This window comes from Carya illinoinensis, chromosome 13 (assembly GCF_018687715.1).
Source record: "Carya illinoinensis cultivar Pawnee chromosome 13, C.illinoinensisPawnee_v1, whole genome shotgun sequence".
In the NCBI taxonomy this organism is placed as follows: domain Eukaryota; kingdom Viridiplantae; phylum Streptophyta; class Magnoliopsida; order Fagales; family Juglandaceae; genus Carya; species Carya illinoinensis.
The window spans coordinates 22,319,558-22,346,056 of record NC_056764.1 but is presented as its reverse complement, the minus strand read 5'-3'; the positions used below and the strand labels follow the sequence as shown (position 1 = coordinate 22,346,056).

The 26,499-nt window shown below is 37.2% G+C and overlaps 1 protein-coding gene across 1 annotated transcript; it reads right to left on the bottom strand.

Moving 5' to 3' along the window:
• Window positions 1–4,747: 4,747 nt before the first annotated feature.
• LOC122291045 lies at window positions 4,748–8,414 on the bottom strand. The gene is made up of 3 exons (XM_043098696.1): window positions 5,872–8,414; window positions 5,658–5,745; window positions 4,748–5,557 (listed from the first exon to the last, which is right to left on the bottom strand). Exons 1-3 carry the CDS (start codon window positions 8,412–8,414, stop codon window positions 4,748–4,750), a joined length of 3,441 nt encoding a protein of 1,146 aa, XP_042954630.1.
• Window positions 8,415–26,499: the final 18,085 nt, after the last annotated feature.

The window sequence follows — 26,499 nt, the reverse complement described above, 5'->3', positions numbered from 1 at the left end:
TGAAAAATTCCTTCTCAACTCCGCAATATCGCCCATCATTGCATTGAGTTTGCTCTTATACATTTCCGCTTCACTTTTGTTCCGTTCATTCTCCTCCGATAGCCGGATAAATGCCCTACTGTTCTTCATTGAAGGAGAGGGGTCTGGAATCACCATGTGCCCTAAGCCTACTGCATATCCAGGTCTGTTTCCCAAAACTTCTTTGAAGACTGTGTCAGCAGCTTCTTCTACATCGTCTTCAGTATCTTTTTCAGCTAACCTTTCAATCATCAGATTCTGAAAATGTTATCAACCATTAATATCTGGGGGTTGTTAAAGTTAGCTTCAAACCTGTTAAAAGATATAAAATTAAATGTAACACTCTTACGTAATTGTGTTCGGTCGCTGCATTGATCCATTTACCCTTCCGTGTTGACCAATGTGTTTCCTTGTAGAATTCTACCATATTAGAAGCTTTCTCCCGCTGAAACATGAATGTTATCAGTAACTTTATTGTCTGATATACCCATAATCTGACTTATATTATACCATATGCATATGACAAACCTTTTCCTCAAGTATCCGTATGAAGGATTTTCGGCCACCGGTGTGTTTGACCTTTAGTTTCTGCCTGTTTGAACTGTTCCTCTTGGATTTCTCCTGCATACGGATCCAATTTATTAATGCCCCTTTATAAATTACATATGGATATATTATTTAACATGTTTGATCAAAACAGGAATATGAAACCTAATTAAATGGGTGGTGCCTTCAGCTATGTTGCTACAATAAATAACAGAATTTTGAGAAATCTTGTTATAAAGGTCTATACAAAGCCCAACGGTAATGTCCACAGGATATACCTTGAAAGCTGCACTTGCCCACCGTTCACATAGCTTTTCCCATACAGCTTTCTCCACCTTGTCCGTCCCACCACGTAGGGCCTCTTCATGTGAAGCATATTTTAAATACACTTTGTGTAATGCATAATGATATGTATTATACTTGTCGGCCAAATGTGTCTCAACCATCTCACGATGGTTGTCTCTATTCCAATCTAGAACAAAATCTGCCTGTAAGTTAAAAGAAGCAAATCTGTTACATAAAGTAATGGGGGCATGAGCCAGCTTGTGGGTTGGATATGTACGAATGGAGCTTATGAAACATAAAAAAAATCACATCATCCTACCCTAACACGGTCAATCAATTCTTGCTTTTCATCATCAGGTACACAACTCCAACTGGCATGCCTCATGTCGGCATGTACTTTAATGATCTCCGTTAGTCGCCCAGTGAATATTGCTGCATTCTCGCAAGATGGCCCTCTATGTCCATCTTGTATAACAAGTGGTATTTTCCCCACTTTTCTCATCCTTTCAAATAGAGTGCCCTTCGCTGGCCCTCTTCCCCTTTTCTTAGGGTGTGGATCTACATCAATACAGAAAAATACCAACAACTGAAGTCTCATATATATATAGCTACCATTAGTATAGACTGCATTCTGTACTATTTGATTGTGTATAGCAATTGAGAAATACTTAGTAAATGCTAAAGCTTGGTTTATTGACACGAATGACATACCTGTATTAGTGATTGAATCTCCAACCTCGTGTCCACCCAAAACCTCTATTGCGCCCGCTGCTCCTACATCCTGAGTTGAATCATTTGAGTTCGGCTCATCCTGCAACACGGTGCTCGGAGGCAACGTGTCCCGTACTTGACTACTACATAGCTGAACTCTACCTTGTCGGACTCGACCCCCCCGAAACTTTATACTTCTCACCATCCTTGGCTTTGCTATTGGGTGGATATCAATACTGTTTTTGCTACATCCAACCAGGTAATAGTTTTACCACATTAAGTACATATTTGCCAAACAAAACAGTAGTGTTCTAGTAAAATAATGATAAATAAGCCTCGAATTGTGGGATTTGCCACATTATAGTATTGATTTCCTATCATACTAACAGGATATCCAAGACCCATGAAATATTTGGTTTGATTTTTGAATACCCTTTGACCCCATACGAAAAATATTGCCCTCTGTTTTTTATGTAAAAAACACTAAGTAGCAGGCCAGCTGGTTTCAACAATGTTCCGAGGCATGTATTTATCTTCTAAGTTAGTGGGTTGGCAGACTAACCATTCTCCATGTTACACTTGTATATGTCTTCTTGAAGTCATAACTCTTGGATTGTCATTTTAACAAAATGTGGAGAATGGCAACAATCAGCTCAATTTTACCAAACTGCCTAGCCATAATGTCTTCATCGGCGAGAAGTCATTAAATACTTTTTGACTTTTATTTTCATTATTCTACTTTTTATAGCTAAATTGTAATACTAACATGATACAAGCAGCCAACCTACCCTATTACTGGTGCTAGAATTGAAGTGGTGTGCTAATCTTCAACCTCCCTGTGCACATGTCTTGGGCGCTATTATGTTTTAGAAAAGTAAAACATAATAGCTTTTACTCCACCCAGAAACTACATAGAATCATGTGTAAAAACAGCTCCAACCTATTTCACCTGTTCTGTAAATTGAGTCAAGTAATAGCTAACAAAACACCCATAGTGTAGCTTTGTTCGAAGTATGAAGCTGGTGTAAAAAACAGCATGGTTTTTTGAGAAATATAACATGCTTGTGATGTATACTACATGAACTAGCTTTGCTGCAATTATAGATTAGCACACAAAATATGTTCTTAAATTTAACCTACCACAATTTATTTTTTGCCTTAGAAGAAGAAAAATCTATGCAATACATGAACAGGTATTTGTAAAGTGATATTACACTCTTAAAAAACAGAGTACTTTCGAGAATGTATAACCTCAAATCATTCAGAAGGAGTTGCGGTACTATAATACCTAGTAAAGTAGCAATGTGTACCTGATTTTTCCTTCCACTTTGGCTTGCCTGGCAGATGTGAAGAGGATAGAGAAGCTGTGGGGTTGTGAATGGATATAGAGGAAATGGACAGCAGCTCAGAAGGGAGACTAGGTGAACCCGTGCAGTGAAGGAAAAGGTTGAGAAAAACTCTCAGCTTTTTCTCAACTCGAAGTGTTGCTTTACGTGAACTGAGGAACCCAATATGTAATGTATGACTCTACTTCAAACCTCTCAACTTGAAGTACGATGCCACCAACTCCCCTGCTGTCAATTCCTCATCAATCCCCCCTGCAGTTCAGCTTTGCTGTGGACCCCATCACTGGCGCCATTTCCTAGCCAACAGACATCATCACAATTAAAATATCCCGCCCTTAATTTTACAATTCCCCCGCTCTGTATTTTGACTTAAACTGGCGCCATGTCCACCAATTTTCTCAGTTTTATATTTTGGGTAATTAATCTGTGTTGGATGCCTTGTAAAATGTTATAATTTACGTGAAGTTGCAAATATGCAATCTTGCTATACAGACTGTGCAATATACGAATGGAGTGCACTTGTATATGCGCTGAATTCACCATTGCTTCCTATGGAAACTAGAAATTAATATATATAGGTAGCTAGGTGAGCAATAATTAATGATTCCTCATACACCAATTCTTTGTTATAATTTATTCTGCACTAGTTAACATTTATATTGCTTGCATTCTGATTTTATACTCACTTATGTTTGACCTTTATTAATCAGGCATAAAAGCCTCTCCAAGATTTGGTTTGATTATGGAAATACACCCGATACATGCCCTCCACAATATATATGCTGACATTGCAATGTAAATAAGTATATATGTATATCCAAATATTATTAAACTGAAAGCTGATTTTGACGAAATAGCAAATATTGCTTGTTAAAGGAAAACCTGATCATCAAAAATAGCTAGGGGATCAATAACTACTTAGTTATTGATCCCACTGCCCTGTTATAGTTATATATTGCTTGTGTAATTTGGGTTTAAAGTTGGTTTCATATTCCAACCATAAGTGATGCCTGCTAGTCATTTCTGAATCTTGTGCCAGCAGAATTGGTAGAGCATCCTCTTTTCTTTCCTGGCCTCATTAATTTAGTACCTTGTGGAACCCGGATCATTTGTAATAATCATCCCGGGATCTTAGCTAGCTTGTGGATGATGGGAACAATGCTAAACCTTTATTATACTTAATCAATTAATAAATTGTGCATTTGCACCTAGTCAAATGCATAAGCTAGCTGGACATTGTTTAAGACAATTCAATCATATAGAAACACATTGCTGAAAACTTTAATGCAACTAACTGTTAAAGGATTGTGGTCTTTTAACTTGCACAACTGAAGGTCATAATATTCTCGAAGGGAGACCCCTCAATAAAATCAGCCAACAATTGGTCATCATTTTGATATTCATAAATACCTAGTAAATCCCAACACACTATCACAAAATATACTAACTTTCCATCGACATTTGATGTAGGTGGACCAAGCACAACGTTAGCTTTAACGTGCAATCCCCGAAATCTGCACAAAATATGTAATGACCATCTATGAGTAACTGAGCAACTTATATTTCTAAGTTAACAAAGATTATGCTAACTTAGCATGTATAATTTGCTTTGTATGTAAACACACATACAAGTGGTCAGCACGTACATTAGCTTAACTAATCACCTATAGTTTATATTGCAACAGCTACAGGTGAGCATGTGATCTGAACAAAACAAGTACCTATATTAGATTGTTAGTCTTGGTAAAACTACTAGACAGGCAATATTAGACGTACGAAAATAAAAAGTTTCATTTGCACATTCCTCTTAAATAAACATGCTATAATCAAATCTTACTGCACTAATCATCATCCTCCCTAGTCAGAGGATGGCCGGACTCGTTGTCCGAGTTGTCATCGACACTTATGTCCTCCATTCCCATTTCATCGTCACCTGGGTCAGGAGCATCATCGAAATCATCGGCGACTGGTTGGGCCGGGTCTGGAAGCGCGATATTTGTTGTCTCAACTAGCAAATGCTCTTCGTCGAGTCGGTTCAATGGATCGAGCATGGCTTCATCGACATGAAGAGTAGGGGGATAGTTGTCCAGATTATTACGATCGTCATTGTTTGAGTCATCCCATGATGACTCACCATCATCAAGCGCATCCCCAACAGGCGTCATTGCGCGAAGGTTGTAAACATTTCTACTTGTTACCTTATGGACGACCTGCCAACTTCCACCCAAAATTGGATCGGGCAAATAAAATACTTGACTTGCTTGGCACGCAAGGGCAAAAGGCTCATCTTTATACCACTGCCTAGCAGTATTCACCAACGTTAAGTGGTCCCTGAGACGTATCCCCCTTCTCGGGTCGCCGACATCATACCAAATGCATTGAAATAGATAAACCTTACGCCAACCCATGTAGCGTATTTCTATAATATCATGCAACACCCCGTAGAAGTCAACAGGGGATCCCCAATGCTCGCCATGCACGGCAACCCCGCTGTTTTGAGTGCGGCGACACCTTTCACGCTCCATTGTATGGAATCGAACACCATTCATTATGCATCCGGCATAAGATGCGACACATGGATCTGGACCACATGCTAATGCATATATGTCGTCGGATACCTCTGTTGGCCTAACTGCACGCAGCTCTCGAATCTACATGACAGTCGGAAAGCAAAAGTGTAAATGATAAGTCCATTTATGGAAAATCGACGTTAACTTAACTATATGCGGCCGGAAGGAAACATTCTCTTACCCGTGCCCTGAACCACGATGGAAATTGACTCTGGTGCCTACGATCGATGTTATCAGGGTTCTCTTCTTTCAGCTTGTTATAGTGCTCCCTGTCAATATAAGTATTTTGTTAGAAGGTATCAGCAATTGCTGTTGATAACCTAAAGTGTTAAACAGTAGAATGATGGACGTACTCAATGTATTGCTCAACCTCCACGCAATTGTTAAGAACATACCATCGGGCCTTGACCATTAGTATGTCGGCTAATTTGTGGGAGTGCCCTGTCCCCAATGGTCTAAATTTCTGTGAGAAAACCGATAAACTTGGCCTATTCCCCTCCTCAGCGGAACCCGTAAGTACATCACTATTGTGTTCCTCTCGATTAAACTTAGTTTCTATATCATGGAGGTACATAGAGCAGAAGGTAAGGCACTCCAGATGCACATATGCCTCAGCAATTGAGCCTTCAGGACGGGCTCTGTTCCGGACGTACCGCTTGAACTTTCCTAAGTACCTCTCAAAAGGATACATCCATCTATATTGCACAGGTCCTGCAAGTAGAGCCTCCTCTGGCAAGTGAATAGAAAGGTGCACCATAATATCAAAAAAAGCTGGAGGGAATATCATTTCTAGTTTGCATAGAATCAAGGGAATATTAGCTTGAAGACGATGCAACACTGGTAAGTTCAAAGTTCGGGAACATAATTCTTTGAAGAACCAAGACAACTCTAGTAAGGCTTGACGCACGTCGGCCCGTAAGAACCCACCAATCACGACTGGCAACAGTGCTTGCATAAATACGTGACAATCATGGCTTTTCATTCCATTGATCTTTCCCTCACGAACATTGACACACCGGGCAATATTCGATGCGAACCCATCAGGGAATTTAACTTTTGACAACCACTCACAAAAAGCCCTTCGCTCATTTAAATTTAACATGTAGCATCCAAGACCCATGGTTATTCTCTCGCCTTGTTGTTGTAAATGCAATTCTTTCCTTATTCCAAGATTGGCCAAATCTTTACGTGCATTGGCAGAGTCCTTACTTTTACCTTCAATATTCAACAATGTTCCGACAACGTTATCGCATATGTTTTTCTCTATATGCATGACGTCCAGATTATGTCTCAAACCTAAGGATAACCAGTAAGGAAGCTCAAAAAATATTGATTTTTTCGTCCAATTAAGATGATTGTCCAGAGTTCGTTTCCTTTTCGTAGAAGATTTACCAAACTGAACATGTGACACTTGAGTTAATTGTTGTAGCAATTGCTCTTCCGGGACCCTTGATGGTTGGAGATTGTGCTCTTCATGTCCATTAAAAGCATTTTTTTTCCGTCTCCAACTGTGACCTGGGGCCAACCATCGTCGATGATCCAAATAGCAATGCTTGCGGCCATATACCAACCATTGTGAATTTGTGTCAATCATGCAATGGGGGCATGCCTTCTTGCCCTTTGTACTCCACCCAGAAAGATTGGCATATGCGGGGAAGTCATTGATTGTCCAGAGTAGCGCTGCATGCAACATAAAGTGTTGCTTGCTGTATGCATCATAGGTACGAATACCCTCTTCCCATAACTCCTTCAACTCATCGAGTAGAGGACGCAGAAAGACATCAATATCATTACCTGGTGACTTTGGGCCAGGTATTAACAACGAGAGCATAGTGTATGGTTCTTTCATGCATAGCCAGGGAGGCAAGTTGTACGGCACAAGCAGTACTGGCCAAATGCTATACGGTCTACTCATATTGTTGAATGGGTTAAACCCATCACTGGCCAAACCAAGTCTAACATTGCGAACATCTGTGGAAAATGACATATGTTTCTTATCAAAGTCCTTCCAAGCCTTCGAATCTGATGGGTGTCGCATGCACGTTGGATCATCAACATGTCCATCTACATGCCATCTCATGTCTTGGGCTGTCTTCTTTGACATATATAGCCTCTGCAAGCGCGGCTTAAGCAGAAAATGTCGGAGTACTTTTTGTGGTATCCTTCGTCCCTGAATTGTGCTCTGCTCCCACCTAGATGCTCCACATTTAGGGCATTCATTGTACGATGCATTTTCCTTCCAAAACAAGGCACAATCATTTGGGCAGACATGAATCTTTTCGTAACTAAAGCCCAATCCCCGCTCTAAGCGACGGGCATCATTATATGAGTCAGGGAATAAGGCATCAGGAAATGCCTCTTGCAAGAGCTTTATGACCATATCAAAGGACTTCACGGTCCACCCACCTATGCTCTTGATGTGAAGCAGCTTAACGATGAAGGATAGCTTTGAGAACTTAGTACATGAAGGATAAAGTGGTCGTCGTGCATCAGCTACCAAGTCCTCGAAATTAGAGTTGACCGGAGGATTAGAGGTGGAGGGTTGATCGCCACCATAAGATTCACCGGCATTTCTGTTCTCACCATCCATAAACGACCCATGATGGATATCATCTAAAAGCTCATCGAGATCATCAATATAATCACTATGAGACAATGTATCATCTTGTTCATCGTCGGAAAAAGTCGCATTCCGGAATGGATCATCTTCTCCATGGAATATCCATGGAGTATAAGTTGGATCAATCCCTTTAAAGAACAAATGATCTTCAATTGTACGAATGGAGTGGAAAGCTCTATTCCGACATCTTCTACATGGACACCTAATCTGATCAGTATTAGCGGTGTGGGAAATGGCCATAGCGACGAATTGTCTAACCCCTTCAGCATACTCACTGGAATGCAATCTATCTTCAATATGCATCCAAGACTTGTCCATAGTATGAAGCTGACCAAATGGAAGCAAACATCATATTAGGATATGGGAAATTGGCACAGAGAATTTCAGAATGCAATTCGCTATGAAACTGAAAGCTGGATATTGTCTAAATACTTGGAGCATCACAAGTATTTAGATGGGTTGTCTAATCTGATCAGTATTAGCAGTGTGGGAAATGGTTCCAAATCGTGGTATATCATATGGATACCACGATTCCTTTTTTTAGCATCTATGTATATAGATTATCAGAAATACCATTTTTTTTTTCCGGATATAGTTGTTGGATCATTCAAGCAGCTTTGGTGGTGAGGTAATGCTGGGAAGGTTGAGGCAATCTGTTGACCATAATGGTCCAACAGGTGTATATTTGAGAAATATACACCTCAATTAAAATTAATCACAATGTAAGGCACATCGCACAGGAATGTATACGTGGAGATGTCAAACCAACTCTAAATAAATGAGGAAACCTGGGCTGTTAGAGAAAATAGTATTGGCATGTTTTGTAATATTATTACAAAGTCATAATATTACAAAACAATTCGACTTTTGAATTAATAAGATGATGCATAACTCAAGGGTAAAAGTCAGTATGTGGGAAGAAAACAAAAAAAAAAAAAACACAAAAAAGAAACTAATTCCTTCGGGTGAAGTATGTTTAAGGATAGGATAGAGAAACTGGTCAGGGTGCTCTACATGCATGATTAATCCACAAGAAATCCCATATTTATCTAATCCGATGCTTCATGAATATCAATTGAAACCCATACTTTTGCCCTCTGTTTTTCCATTTAATATGGATATATAGGTAGAGCAGTTGGTAACTATGTGTGTGTGTGTGGTGATTGGATGACCATTCCCCAATTATAGATTAGGTAGCAGGTTCAGATTATACTAACCATAAAGTGTAAAAAAAAAAATTGTTTAGGGTAATGCAGAAATGATACAGCAACGTAATTGAGACATGAGCCGGCATAGTAATGCAGAAAAACAGATGAGCTTCACTTAATCCTTCATGAACATGTAGAGTAAAGAATCTCTCCATTCCCATGATATATAGGGGGAGAAATAGCTCTTTATATATTATAAGAGCATCTAATAATCTGGGCTAGTCCACATTAAGTACTTATATTTTGTATAACAGGCCTGTGTATGAAGTACGTGCTGGAGGAATTTTCTTAAAGGGAGTACATGCTACAATACATGTGTTGAGAAGTCGGGAGAGGTGCTTTCGATGAATACAAGAAGGGTAATATTCAATATCAACCACATGCTCAGCTTGTCCAATAAGAGTTCCTACCCTAGTGTATGAGTAGCCCCAATTAGAATATATATCTATAGCTGACTTAACATACCAACATACAAAAGTAGAGAGATGTTGTCCAATATGCAATGTTGTCCAATATGCAGTCTTCTCAAATTTCGCACTATTAAGCTGATTCCTAATTTTGACCAACAATAATCAGAACTTGGAGGGACTGCAACGTATCAGAAAAATTGTCTGATACCAAGTTCCTACCGAAGAAAATACCATTTAAAGAAATGATCCACTATTAGATGTTATCGTGGATCATTGTAGCAAATCCCACTATAAATGTGATTATAGTGGAGATGTGAGTCTAGAAAATCAAAGCACATCAACTCAATGTGAATTACAGATTATTGAGCTTCCAACAATAAGGGCAATCTTTGCTCCAGAGAACCAGCCTTAGAAGATTGCTCAAATTAAAGAATTCTAAGCCCATCTCCTAAATTCTAAGATCTCATCACTGATTCATATCCTTTAGGAGTTAAAGATGTAAATCATGGGAATGGTCAAGTGAAAATTGACCATTAGCAGTGCACCTTCATGACAACAATCAGTGCATTGGGAATACAAGTTGGGAATGGGCTATTTGAACTGATTTCAGCCTTACTACATCATGAGAACAAACACTAAAAACCAATTCCACCTTGGTCAATCAATAGAGTATGGGTTAAAGGAAATTCTGCCAGAGTCTGGACTTCACCCATTACCATTATAACAGCACCAGAGTAATTTCTGTTAAGGGTTGATGCAACCATTCATTACAAAGAATGTCCAAAAAAAAAAAAGAAGTTTTATTCATTGAAGGCAGAAAATGATGATTAATATTGCAATTGTTCAATACTGTTTATAAATTCCATACAAACCCATTAAAATTCATGAATTAATGGCATTTTGATTTATAATATCATTTTATTATAAATCAAAATGTTAAATCTTCTACACGGGTATTTCCAGAACAGAGGGCTGTTCTACCATCTCGTTAAAACTAAAAAACAGTGCACCAAAATCAGAGGTAGCTCTTCAGCTTATTTCCATGACAAATAGCGGGCATATGCAGAAAATTAATTCTAGAAATCTAGATTCGAAGCAGCTAATTACCACTCAAAGCTGTTGTGACAACCTTGAACTTATATTTTCCCACCAATCTTATACAATCATACAAAAGTTTCTATAATGGTACACAATCATACAACCAATAGATAGAGAACACGGAGGGAGAAGAGAGAGAGAGGCTTACTGTGAAAATGGAATTGAGAGAGAGAGGGGACGCACCCACTGATTTCCTTTTGAAGAGAGGGTTCTGGAGTCTAGGGCAATATCACGGATTTAATAGGTAAGGTCGGTGAGGTTGCGAGGTGGAGCGGATCCTATGCTCCTTGCGAAGTCGCCGCCGTCTATAGGGAGGGGGCCATGGTGATTATCGCAGGAAAGTTGGGTGGGGGGATGGTTGGGGAAGAAAGGAAAGGGCTGGCGGGATGAACCAAGAAAGGGAAAAAGGGGCTCGCGGGGTAACGCGGGGATTATACCAGGTGTTTCTTTTATTTTCTATCAATACCGGCCACTTTCAGTCGTCGCAAAAAGTGTACATCATCGTGGCAAATAAATGTCTACCGACGGATACATTAATGTGAGACAAAATAATCTTTTGCGATTAAGTCCAAATCATGGCAAAAAAAAAAGTTCTACGTTAAAAGATATAACCCATGAGGACCAAGGGGTTATTTTAGTTTTTTTCCCTACTAATGCAAGTGGTGGCAAAAAATATATTTGCTAGTGACAAAAATTCCTTTTCCCACTAAATTATTCCCACCGCACTAAACTCATGGTTAAAGGGTATGTTTCCTTCCCACGAATGGTTTTGGAGACAATTACTTGATGTTTGCCACCCTCTTATGTCATGGAAAAAGAATTCGTGGCAAAAACCTCAAATTGTTGTAGTGTGGTTCTCTTCATCACATCTCTGCATAGCGCTCATCAATGTGACTTTGTCTCAAGAACGCTTAAGCTTTCACTTGACCATCCTTCACCTTAAGCTTCTCTAACCTCCACTAACAAGAAGGCAAACCTTGTGACATAACACTGTTGCATCTTGTTCAAGGAAATTGATTGTCCGAGAATGGCCATAGGAGTTCTACTTAGATTATTCTCCATCCCAACCTTGGGGTTCTGATTTACCCAACAAGACATCTTAGAAAGTATTCGATAGTTTATGCACATGCTAATGATAATAATACATTAGTAAACCATGGTCATAAATCATATAATCAATAAATATAGTCGAGATGTAACTTACTTGAGCATACTAAGTGGAAAATAAGGATCGGTTAAGCTATGTTTTGGCGAAGTGAGTTTTTCTTAAAAGAGAAATTAAGAAAATAAGAATATTTCCAAGGCATTTGACAATTGCAACTAAGTCCTTAAGAAAGCTGAATTTTCACTTTAGTCCTCGGATATTATCTAAATTGTAAAATGGGCTCATTTCCTTCTAGACTTGATATAGTGTCTTAGAATCTCAAATTAAACTCACATGAACATGACTGAATGTTAATGCATGACTGAACAGTATGATTGAAGAATGCATATATAAGTATTAAGATGCCTGAATGTGAATGAATGTGATTGTGAATGTTATTGCCTGATTGAAAATCTACGTTCTTATATGTTTACAAAATGAAGCAGTTCATATTAAGTATTCAACTCATTTAAATAAGTGACTGCCCTAGGTGATGCTTAAAGTGAGATGTGAGGTTGCCAGATGGAACTTGGCTCAAGGAGAAGAGGTAGAGGTCCAAATCGTGTACAAAGGTTTAATGTATAGTTTTTGTAGTACAAGGTTTGAGAGATTTTTATAAATGCTTTTGTAGACTCTTTTGATTTTATAAAGTACATTTTATTTTTTGAAAATGAATCTTTTGTACTCGGCACGCTTTGATAAGAAGTAGAGTTTTTAATGGCGAGTAGCATATTGGTCCCTTAATTTTTTTAAATTAACATTATTCATAACCCTAGGGGGGATTGGATATTACATATACAAACCAAATCAATATTGGGGTCCTCAGTCTAACATCTCATCTGTGCTAATGTAATGAGCAACAATATGTTAGCTCTTTTTCCGGTAGAGGATGGCAAATGTCATCGATGTCCATTGCTTCCACGGGACTTGTGTGAGGTAGTTGTTTGATAAAGAGCTATTATAGATTGCAATGCAAGTTGTTGATTATCTTAAATGACGTTGTTTTTAATTAAGTGTTCTTTTTTGGGCATACCTTTATTCATGTGCCCTTACTACTTACCATTTAATTAAAAATATATGTAAGAAAAGATTCTTTCTGGTTACTAGATAGAATGACAAAGAATCAAGATTGACAAAATCGATTGAGAGTACATAGGGTAAAACCTAATATCTAAGATAAGACAAAAAAATGTCTCAAACATATTAGCCCAAATGATAAATGGATAGCAAAAACACAAGAAAATACACAACATAATTGTTTTTATTTTTCATATTTAATGTCCTTATGACACAGAAAATGATTCTACAAATAGCAATTACTTCGAATCGAAGCTGAATGTTTAACTAATTAAGAAAAACAATAAGTCATTCTTACACTAGCAGAGGTCAACAGATCAATCACCAAGGGGAAGATGTGTCTTCTTGCATTGGTCATTATTGACAAAATGATCAATAAGGAGGCATTCAAGTCCACAATGTCGACGGTTTGGAGGACAGAAGGTTGGATTCAATTCAAAAAATCGTGTTTTGGTAGAGTTTCAATATGAACAAGATAAGCATAAAGTCCTTATGGGGAGGCTATGGTCATTTGACAGAATTCTAATCTGCTTGTAAGATTTTGATGGGTCCATCCCACCAAAGAACTTCCCCTTTTCTACTAAAACATTTTGGATACAGGTCCATAAGATTCCATTAATTAGCATGACCAAAGAGGTGCATTATCAAATTGGTTCTAGAGTGGGAAAGGTTGTAGAAGTCGATACTGATGGTGCAAGTAATGGCTAGGGTCAATTCCTATGTATCAAAGTAGAGATAGATATCACCAACCCTCTGGCTAGAGGAAGATTCCTGACTATAGATCAAAAATAGTTATGGCTTCCTACAAAGTATGAAAAACTACCCTCTTTTTGCTTTCATTGTGGTGTTATTATGCACAAAGAGAAAGTTTGTTCAAAGATGACACAGGATAGGAATTCGAGAAAGAGTCACCAAGCTCAAGACATATGGAATCAATGTACTAGGAAAATCCAAAAGAGCTCCAATCATTAAAAGTAATTATATAGAGCTAATTGAGGAGATGGAATCTAACAATGGAAAGGAGGTTGTGGAGGAAGTAGCTGTTGAGTACTGTGGAGTCTGGTCCACACAGCTCGAGCAGAGGCATTGGCCGCTCGAGCGAAATCAGACAGATTCGAACGCTCGATGTTAGCTCGACAGTGAGCTCGAGCGGATGCGGAAGGAAGTTTTGCTCAAGTGAAAGCATTGGCCGCTCGAGTGAAGTCAGACAGATTTGAATGCTCGATGTCAGCTCGACAGTGAGCTCAAGAGGATACGAAAAGGAAGTTCGCTCGATGCGCGCTCGACACGCTGCTCGAGTGAACATGCATTTTACACAGTTCTAGAGTTTTTTCTGCCATTTGACTATATATACGATTATTATGTCATATGGCTATATAGCAGGAACATAGTGGACGTACTGTGTTGAGATCCAACATTGTATTGTGATATTCTTTAATAATAAAATCCTCTGCAGCTCCCATGGATGTAGGCAATTTGCCGAACCACGTAAATCTTGTGTCGTGTGTGATTGCTTTTCTCATTCCATAATCTATTTCAATTTATTGCCATCGTTTTTCACAATAATTGATATCAAGAGTCAAGGTTCGGGTCTGAGAAAAATGATGGCTAGAGATGAATTGAAGGCATCGAGAGGATCGAGAAGTTCGATGACACGGATTTTGGATACTGGAGGATGCAGATAGAGGACTACCTCTATGGGAAGAAACTTCATATTCCACTATTGGGAAAGCAACCAGAAAAGATGGATGATGCTAATTGGAACCTGTTGGATCGATAAGTTCTGGGGGTTATTCGATTAACCCTGTCGAGATCCGTTGCACACAACGTCATCAAGGAGAAGACGACTGCGGATCTCATGGCAGCTTTATCAGGTATGTATGAAAAACCGTCAGCGAATAACAATGTACATTTGATGAAAAAGTTATTCAATTTGAAGATGGCAGATGGTACGTCTGTTGCACAACATCTGAATGATTTTAATACTATCACAAATCAATTGTCGTCTGTTAAAATTGAATTTGATGATGAGATACGTGCACTGATACTATTGGCTTCACTGCCAAATAGTTGGAAAGCCATGAGAATGGCTGTCAGTAATTCTGCTAGTAAATCTAAATTGAAATATGATGATATTCGTGATTTGATTTTGGCTAAGGAGGTGCGCAGGAAAGATTCAGGCGAGACCTCAGGTTTGAGTTCAGCTCTAAATGTTGATTCTCGAGAGAGATCACAAGACAGAAACTCAAACAGAGGAGGATCAAAATCAAAGTACAGGAGCAAGAGCAAGTCGAGGCCTGGTCAGCAGGCAACTTGCTGGAATTGTGGCAAAGCTGGCCACATAAAGAAGAACTACAAAAACCCTAAGAAGACCGAGAATGATAGTGCTAATGTGGTAACTGAAGAAGTACAGGATGCACTATTGCTTGCAGTTCATAGTCCAGTTGATGACTGGATATTGGATTCAAGAGCTTCCTTCCATACATCTTCCCACCAAGAGCTAATGCGGAACTATGTTGTAGGTGATTTCAGGAATATGTATTTGGCTGATGGAGAGGCTTTGAACGTAGTGGGGATGAGAGATGTTGATATTGCACTCCTTGGCAAGAACAAATAGACCTTGCAAAAGGTCAGCCATATTCCTGAGTTGAAGAAAATCCTCATTTCTGTTGGGCAGCTTGATGAGTGTGGTCATTCAGTGGTGTTCTCAGATAGCACCTGGAAGGTCACAAAAGGGGCATTGGTACTGGCTCGGGGTAAGAAAACTAGTACACTATATATGACTACTAGTTTGATTGACACTATTGCTACTACCAGAGCACAGCAGATTTGTGGCATTGCAGGCTTGGCCATATGAGTCAGAAAGGTATGAAAGAACTTCTGTCTAAAGGTAAGCTACCAAAACTAAAGTCAGTTGATCTCAGTATGTGTGAAAGTTGTGTTATGGGAAAACAAAAGAAGGTCAGTTTCTTGAAAAGTGGCAGGACACCTAAGACAGGAAAACTGGATCTTGTGCACACAGATGTGTGGGGTCCTTCCCTAGTAGCATCTCTTGGAGGTTCTCGCTATTATGTCACGTTCATTGATGATCATAATAGGAAGGTATGGGTTTATTTTTTGAAGCATAAATATGATGTATTTAATGTGTTCAAAATTTGAAAAGTCATGGTTGAGACAGAGACAGGCTTGAAATTGAAATGTTTGAGGTCTGATAATGGTGGTGAGTATGTCGATAGTGGGTTCAAGGAATATTGTGCAACTCTGGGTATCAAAATGGAGAAGACCATTCCTGGGACACCACAGCAAAATGGAGTTGCTAAGCATATGAACAGAACCATTAATGAGCGTGCTAGAAGCATGAGGTTGCACGCTGGACTACCACCCACTTTCTGGGCAGATGCAGTCAACACTGCCGTTTACTTGATAAACAGAGAGCCATCAGTTCCACTGGATTGTGGATTGCCTGAGGAGATTTGGAGAGGGAAATAGGTCAAATTTTCTCTTCTTAAAACTTTTAGTTGTCTTTCTTATGTGCTTATTGATTCTGATGCTTGTAGTAAACTTGAGGCTAAGTCAAAGAAATGTTATTTCATTGGCTATGGAGACGAGGCATTTGGCTATCGTTTCTAGGATGATCAGGGTCGGGAGATCATAAGAAGCAGAAATGTGATTTTCAATGAGAAAAGTATGTACAAGGATAAGTCTAGTACAGCTTCTGTAGTAACTCCTCAGGAGTTCGAGTTTGTAAAATTGGATGACCTACCAAAGGTTACAATGAAGTGTAAAGATGTGAGTGACGGGGAGAGTGGGTCCAGTGCACCCATTCCTATTATTCCGCAGGCAGTTTTAGAACCGTCCACTCCTACAGTTGCAATTCGCAGGTCAGTTAGTACTATACATCCTCCACAGCGTTTCTCACCTACTTTGAATTACATTCTGTTGATAGATGGTGAAGAACTGCAGAGTTACAAAGAAACCTTGCAAGATGAAAATTCTAACAAGTGGGAGCTGGCCATGAAAGATGAGATGGATTCCTTGTTAGGGAATCAGACATAAGAGTTGACACAAGTTCCATCAGAGAAGAAGGCATTACACAACAAGTGGGTGTACCGGGTGAAAACTGAGCATGATGGCAGTAAGAGGTACAAGGCTAGACTTATTGTAAAAGACTTTCGGTAGAAGTAGGGTATTGATTACTCTGAGATCTTTTCTCCTGTGGTGAAGATCACAACCATCAGGATGGTACTGACTATGGTTGCTACTAAAAATTTATTTCTTGAGCAGTTAGATGTAAAGACAGCTTTTCTTCATGGAGACCTTGAAGAAGACATCTACATGCACCAGCATGAGGAGTTTGTAGTATAGGGAAAGGAAGGTTCAATTTGCAGATTGAAGAAGAGCTTGTATGGTCTGAAGCAAGCTACGAGACAGTGGTACAAGAAATTCGATAACTTCATGCACAGTGGGTACATTAGATGTCAGGCAGATCACTGTTGCTATGTCAGGCACTTTGACAATTCTTATATTATTCTACTGTTGTATGTGGATGACATGCTTATTGCAGGGGCTAGTATTGATGAGATCAATAATCTAAAGAAGCAGATGTCAGAGCACTTTGCAATGAAGGATTTGAGAGCTGCGAAGCAAATCCTTGGCATGAGAATTGTCAGAGATAGAGTCAGAGGTACGTTGAGACTCTCACAGGTTGAGTATGTGAAAAAGGTACTCAGTAGGTTCAATATGGACAAGGCCAAACCAGTTGGCACACCCTTGGGCAATCACTTCAGACTCAGCAAGAATCAGTCACCTGAGTCAGAGGAGGAACAAGATTACATGAGTAAGGTTCCTTATGCCTCAGCTATTGGTTCACTTATGTATGCTATGGTTTGCACAAGACCAAATGTTGCCCACGCAGTGGGAGTTGTGAGTAGATACATGAGTAACCCAAAAAAGCAACATTGGGAAGCAGTGAAATGGATTTTGAGGTACCTAAAAGGCTCCTCAGAAACCTATTTGTGTTTCTCTGGAGAGAGCTTGGAGGTGCAGGGCTATGTTGATGCTAATCTATCTGGAAATATTGATAGCAGAAAGAGTACTACGGGTTTCATTTATACACTTGGTGGTACTACAGTATCATGGGGTTTTAATATACAGAAAACAGTTTCTTTGTCTACTACAGAAGCTGAGTATATTGCAGTGTCAGAGGCTGCAAAAGAGATGATATGGCTACAAGGCTTCTTGGAGGAATTGGGTAAAAAGAATCAGAAAGGCACTCTTTACAATGATAGTTAGAGTGTCATATTCCTTATCAAGAATCCAGCATTTCATTCCAGGACTAAGCACATTCAGATCAGGTATCACTTCATACGATCATTGTTAGATGACGGACAGTTGTTACTTGAGGAAATTTGTGGAAGCAAGAACCCTGCTGATATGTTGACAAAGGATGTTACACTTGAGAAACTGAAGTTGTGCGCAACTTCAGTTGGTCTTCTAGCATGAAGACAGGGGCAGTGAGTTGCAGAGGTGGAGGATATCATGTTTGAAGAAGACAGAGATATAGCGAGTATACCAGTCTCCAAGTGGGAGAATTGTTGAGTACTGTGGAGTCTGGTCCACATTGCTCGAGCGGAAGCATTGGCCACTCAAGCAAAGTCAGACAGATTCGAATGCTCGATGTTAGCTCGACAGTGAGCTCGAGCGGATATGGGAAGGAAGTTCGCTCGACGGGCGCTCGACACGCCGCTCGAGCGAACATGCATTTTACACAGCTCTAGGATTTTTTTTCCGCCATTTGACTATATATATGATTATTATGTCATATGGCTATATAGCAGGAACATAGTGGACGTACTGTGTTGAGATCCATCATTGTAGTGTGATATTTTTCAATAATAAAATCCTCTACAGCTCCCGTAGACGTAGGCAATTTGTCGAACCACGTAAATCTTGTGTCGTGTGTGATTGCTTTTCTCGTTCCATATTCTATTTCAATTTATTGTCATCGTTTTTCACAATAGTAACAATGGTGTCTAAAAGAGTGTGGCAAAGGCGAAACACTTATGTGTTTCAAGCTAATTTCAGACCCCTAACAAAGTGGCCCAGCAAGCTCGAGAAGTGTTACAAGGGATGAAAGACTCCAAAACTAGTAAAGATGTTCAACCATGTTTGTTGAAACCTACGGATCTTAAATGGCATCCTCCTCCATTAAACACTTATAAGATTAACTGGAATGCTACAGTTGATAGAACACAAAGTAAAATTGGTGTGGGTATTATAGTGAGAGACTTGACTGTGAAGGTTTTGGCCACCTCAAAACTAAGCAAATCCCTCTTCCCCGATCCTCTACTTGCATAAGCATTTGGTGCATTGGAAGCTACATGTTTTGGCCTAAAGATAAGACTCAATAATGTAATTCTAAAAGGAGACTCTCAACAGGTTGTTAAGGACATCACAATGGAGAGTGAGTACTGGTGTGCTACAGGTATGGTAGTTGAAGATATCAAGCTACAGTTGAAATAGTTTGGCAAATGGTCGGCTAATCATCTGAACTGAGATGTTAATAAGGCTGCACATGCTCTAGCTCGTAATGCTCTAATATTGATTCCTTATACTATTGTTGACCAGGGGAATGTCCTTTTTTGCGTTCAGGAATTGATTTGATTTGATTTTATGATGAATAAAGCCAGTTTCCTATTAAAAAAGAAAACAAAGAAGCTGAATGTTCAACTTAAATGTAGGCACTTTGTTTGAAACAACCAATGCAATATATGACAGACTTTGGCAAGGGTAAGTTACAAAACTAGTCCTTGTGTTTTTGCTCATTTGTAAATCCCTCCCTTGGTTTCAAATTTTTATAATTGACTATGGATATGCAAGTTATTGCAATTAGATCCTTTGTTCACTCTAGCCAATTCATCTAACCAAGAGGTTGCGACGTGGCATTATTGTCACATGGCAGCCAATTAGAGGGTGACATGTTGCACTCTTATTAAAAAAAATGAAATTCTAACAAGATTTTAAATATAGAACAAATGATTTAAAACATAAAATAGTTACCTTATTCTTAAAAACAAAAACAATTTTGAGGGGCTCCCCATCCTCGCCCTCCGGGTGCGACCACCAAGGGGTTCCCCTCCTAAGAGTTTTTTTTTTTTTTTTTTCTTTCTTTTGAATATTTTTATAGTTATTTTTTTATATAAATTATTTAAAAAATAATATTCCAGAATTATTTCAAATATTTTTCCTAATTTTCTACAACTTTTAAGGTAATTTTAAATAATTTAATAGTTTTATCATTATTTTTAAATAATTTTATAATTTCAAAAAAATAAGTTTTTTTTTAATTTATTATTTTTTTAAAATTAGTTACTAACATTTTTAGTTTTATTTTGTTTCTTTTCACCATGTTCATATTTTATGGTTAATTTTATTAAGTTTCATTTTTTATTATCCTTTTAATATTTTTTTATAAGTTCTTTTAAAAAACGTTCAACTTCTAATCTAAATAATATTTACACTTTTTGAAGTATTTATCTTTACTTAAAAAAAAAAAAAAAACCCTCTATTTTTAAAATATTTTTATAAGTTTTTAATAAGGATGTTGGCGTGCCGTTTGTATGCCACGTGACAATTTCACCGCTCGTCAGCTGAACTAAAAGTCTGATGGATTGATCGAATTACAAAAACTTGCATATCCATGGAGTAAATTATAAAAATATTAAAACCAAATGAGTCATTTGCAAACTTGGTAAAATCGAGGGACTAATTTTATAACTAAACCTTTTCGAAAATTAAAAATCCATAATATGTTAATTACATCTAGATCTTATCGGCCATGATTTTTTTTCTCTAAGAAATAGATCTTTTTCCTATTATGCTCTCTCATTCATTTAAAATTCTTTTTTTCTTTTACATTTACTTTTGCCTTTTTCTCCGTTTAGGTGATGCCTATTATAATTTTTATAGGACTGAATTCAGTCAATCCGATCTCGGTTTAGGGGTTTTTCACCCCGACAGGACCGAATGATATAAATATATATATATATATATCATTTATATATATTATTTATATAAATAATTATATATAATTAATTATTAATATATCATAATATTACATAAGTATTATATTCTTTAATGTATAACTATAATATATAGTACTAGTATATATTAATATATTAACATTTTATAAGAGTTTTAGTATAACTTATAATATATGTATAAATTTATAATAGTATTAGTATAGTTAACTTAATATGTTAATATTTTTATTTCAAAAAAAAATATGTTAGTATTAAATCACTATAACTACATAGAATATTATTTAATATAGTATTATCAATTTATCACTAACATATAATATATTAGTAATACTACTAGTAAAGTTATTACTTTTAGTATCGATACTAAGTCTATAACTATATATATTTAAATCAATGTATTATTATATTTTTTAATTTATAACTATAATATATAGTATTAATATATATTAATAATTGTATAATTTATTATATAATTTTCATTTAATAAGTCACTTAATTTTAATTTAGTATTTTAAATAAAGTTTTTTAAAAAAATGGGTGGACTGTATGGATCAAACCGAACCAGACCAGATCGATAGCTACTGGTCTGGTCTGGTATGGTCCCTAGGGATGTTCGGTCCAATCTGGTCCGGGAAAAATGATTTCGGTCCATCAACCCCATCAGATCGGACTATTCTCACCCCTATAATATATATATATATCATGTTTTCTACTTAAATTTTGAATTATGATTTGGTGTTTTATTTTTCGAGTTTTGTAGATATAGTCATTTTTGTATATTCCTTACACACTCCATTAATATAATTGGCCAAAATATTTATTTTATATTAAAACAATGATGTAACCAATCACATTAATAGAGTGCGTAAGGAATACAAAAAAATGACTGTACATAAAATTTTTGTCCTCGAATATCAATTTTTTACCATAAAAGTATAAGAAAGTGAAGTTTTTTTAGTAAAGATAATAAAATATCATCCAAACATGAGATTTCATACGAATTGAGTCGTGACCATAGAAACTTTCGAAAGTTCAGAGCGCACAATACAATAACATTGTTCAAATTAAGCATATAGTAAAAGAAAACATCGGCAACCAACTTCCATTAATAATGCAATAATAATAAAAGAAAAAAGCATGGCATACAACGAAAAGGAACAGCAGATCTAGACCAGCAAGGGAAACAAGGCATAGAGTAAAGGATTTAAGGAACACTATATAATGGATTGAAAGTAAAAGGAAATAAGGCCAAAGTTAGCTAAATATAACAAGAAAACACCTAGTCATGCACATCTGATAAGCAATAATTGGACCTCAAAACCACCAACTTGCACACAAAAAGGGTAACACCCGGCCCATTTGACCATCAACGCAAAGTGAAGGAGATAAAATAAAATAGTAAACATGAAAAAATGAATGAACCAAAAAGAAACAAATTACCAGCACAGGAAAGCCAAAAACAATCAGTAAGAATAAAGGAGATTGACACAAAAGAGGGAAAAAAAAAAAACATTATGAAAAAGACCAAGGAAAAGCAAAAAGACTATGGCTACCCAATTAGACAACACAAAAAGTAACAAAATGAACAATTGAAGAAAAGGAACCCAATGCCACGGAATATAATAATAATAATAATAATAATAATAATAATAAAAGGCAAACACAAATCAAGTTGTTATACATTCATCAATGGTTTTATTTGTCTACAACCAACTAAAGTTAACCAAAACACAAAGCTAATGTAAATGTCTACATAATCCAAAGAACCCATGTCTACAATAAAAATCTGTGGCACTCCAAGTTTAACTCGCCAAATAATAATATTATCCATAAGTCACATTCACACCATTGTTAAAAATATTACAGATCCCATCTTGTTCATTGCTCAAAATCAAGTAACAACATAATATTACAAATATCACATCATAATTGGGACAGGCCCATGAACTTATCAAGTTGCACTAGCTCCATATCCTTGTATTCCAGAATATTACTAATGTTTAGGCACTAAAGTTTTGTAACTTCCCAAAAGAAATTGGATAGAAGTGTTTTTTAGACCCTAGAAATGTCATGAAATCCCGAAGAATTTCATGAATCAAGAATCGAGTGATCGAGTAGGTTTTAGTCTATTGACATAAGTGGATCATGATTTGTTGCAAGAACAAATTTGCCTTTTAAATTATTTGAGGCACTTAGGAGTATAATTTAGTGAAACAAATTGCACCATTAGACTCATGAATAATAAAAATTTTATAGTACAATAAAAAGTTTCAAATTTTTCAGGTGGAATAGTAACCCTTCGGGAGAGCGCCATGTAGGACATCCAACTCAACCTAGAAAATATTTTTAGACGTGGCATCATCACAACCACCCATTTGGAAATCCAATTAACACTTGTCAAGATAAATACAAACTTATAAGGTTAATGGAATGAAAACCAAGCAAGTGAATAAGCTTCTTACAGAATTCACTATTCCATTCACTCAAGCACTATTTGGCCAACCAAAAAGAGGGTTTCAACCCTGATGAAAACCCAAACTTAGTGGTGCAAACCAAAACCCCAAATACTTAAGGTAACCGAAACCCTAAATCATGCAATCCAGTTTTGCTTATGTGATTCCCTCTTAGTTTATGCCACTTCTACAAGCAACCAACCACTCAAGTACACCCTTATTCACTTCCTTACACCTTGGTACTTGCATTTGACCAAGAAAATTGGATATGGATTGAAACCCTAACCAAAACCCTCTTCCCTAAATGAATGCATTTGGTTAAGCCCCTTTTAGTCTAGCCGAAACACTTAGTTCCTCCAAGCTTCTCCCACAAGCTTTCTCCCACTTGAATGGCTTTTCCTTAACTTAAGTTTTAATTCATTTTCAGCCTCAAATAGTGCCATTTAAGAAAGGTCAAATAAGCAACACATCACTCCTCAAAATCACCACCTCGGCAGCATAAAGTACAGCCTCTTTGCATCATATTTGTTTCTTCTCTTGCATAAGCCACCCTCACATCTTTTGTCATAGAACTCAACTACTCCAAGTCAGCTCCTACACACCCCATGCCAACCCTCTCATTTCTCCCACACTTGCATTTTTTTCATCCCTTTTCTAGAGAGAATCCAAGTGAGCATTAGAGAAAACATTTTCTTGTGCTTTGCTTCTTATGTTCTAACTATTGTAAGTTTTATTTTCTCAGCTCAAATCTCTTATATTTTGTTAAGTTTTGAGTCTTGGATGCTTGGGAGAGTATTGGTAAATTTAATGGGAGGTTTAAAGGTTTGAATGTTGGTATTTTGGTGGGATAATATTCGGTTATGAGAGTATGTTGTTAAGGTTGGAAGTTTTTGTTGTTTTGTGGAAAGGTTTTGTAAATCTCGGTTCCATAATGAATTGACATGATTTTTCTGTAAGTCTATAGTTTGATTTAGAGCATATTAGGTTTTTATAAAATGATTTTCAATGATCTACAAAGTGTTATAGTCGAATCCTTCCAAATGAATTTTGTTGGTTTAGTTTGTTTTTTTGCCTTAGGATCTACAAAGTGTTATGGCGATGGCAGTAGATAAGTTAGTAGGGAAAGAAGAAATCATGGGATACCTGTAGTGGAAGATTTTCTCAAAGTTTTTACTGACGAGTTACCCTGATTACAACCTAATAGAGAGATTGAGTTTGGAATAGAGTTTGGACCTACGATGGCTCCATTGCACAAGACACCTTATTGCATGGCTCCAACAGAGTTGAAGGAGCTAAAGGCGCAATTGATAGAGCTGTCAGGAAAATGATTCATTTGTCTAAGTTCTTCACTTTGGGGTGCACTTGTGCTTTTCGTGAAGAAGAAGAAAGACAATTTGATGAGAGTGTGCATTAACTATAGGGAGTTAAAAAAGGTAAGGATAAAGAACAAGTATCCATTGTTGTGAATCGATGACCTATTAGATCAACTGTAAGGAGTATTGGCATTTTTTAAGATAGATTTATGATCGAGATACCATCAGCTGAAGGTTAGAGACTAAGATTTGCAAAAGAATGCATTCAAGACAAGGTACAGTCTCTATGAGTTTTTAGTGATGCCCTTCAGGTTAAACCAATACTCCTGCGGCATTTATGGATATGATGAACAGAATATTTAGACCTTATCCGTTTAATTTTTTTTTCGTGTTCGATGATAACATCCTGATTTGTTCAAAGATCAAGGATGAATATTGAGGGCATTTAAGTATGGCTCTGACCATACTCAGATATCAGGTGTTATACGCTAAACTCAGTAAGTGCGAGTTCTCGCTACAAGAAGTGAAGTTCTTGGGTAACATTATTCCCAATGGAGGAGTAGTGGTTGATCCCAGTAAGCTCAAAGCAATGATGAATTGGCATAGGCCGACCAACATACACAAAATTTGGAGTTTCTTGGGACTAGCCAGTTACTACGGGAGGTTCATGGAAGGATTCTCTAGACTATATTGACCACTTATCGCCCTAACTAAGAAAAATGTAAAGTTTATTTGGAACAATAAGTGTGAGACTAGCTTTCTCGAGCTGAAGAAAAGACTAACAATGACACTGGTACTAACATTGTTGGAGCCCTATAAGTCTTATGTGGTATATAGTGAAGCATCCAAAGTAGAACTCAAATGTGTACTAATGCAGGAATGACAGATAGTCACTTACGCTTCTCGTCAGTTAAAAGACCACAAATAGAATTACCCTATCCACGATTTGGAGCTAGCTATTGTGGTTTTTGCTTTGAAGATTTGATGACATTACTTGTATGACAAAAGTTTTTAAGGATCATAAGAGCTCAATTACATTTTCGAGCAAAAGAATATGAATATGAGGTAGAAAAAGTGGCTAGAGTTTATCAATAATTATCATTGTGACATAAAGTACCACCCCCATAAAGGCTAATGTGGTAGAAAATGCACTAAATGTTGGTTTGGATTCAGATATGAGATGAGATGGTTCTAGATAAAAGATAAAAGTTAAATAAAATATTGTTAAAACATTATTATTATTTTGAGATTTGAAAATTTTGAATCTGGATTTGAAAAGTTGAATTGTTTATTATATTTTGTATGAAAATTTAGAAAAGCTGTAGTGGTGAGATGAGATAAAACTCTTTTCAAATCCCAATGGGGCCTAAGTCGTAAGACCAAAACTGAAGATTCATCCGCTTTGTCATTGGAAATGGGATCTCTTTTGAACAGTATGAGTAGTCTATTGATTAGGAAACATTCTAACCTCAATCCAAGAGATTGTCCTTTGATTGGGAAGAAATGAGGAATCGCCAAAGAGAAGAAAGTAAATTGATGGAAGTTTTACATAAGATCGAGAAGTTAGAAAGGATAAAGGACTTTAAGGTTAGAGAAGATGGGACCATGGATTACAAAGATCGAAGAGTAATTCCAGTTGACCTTGAATTAAGAGGTTG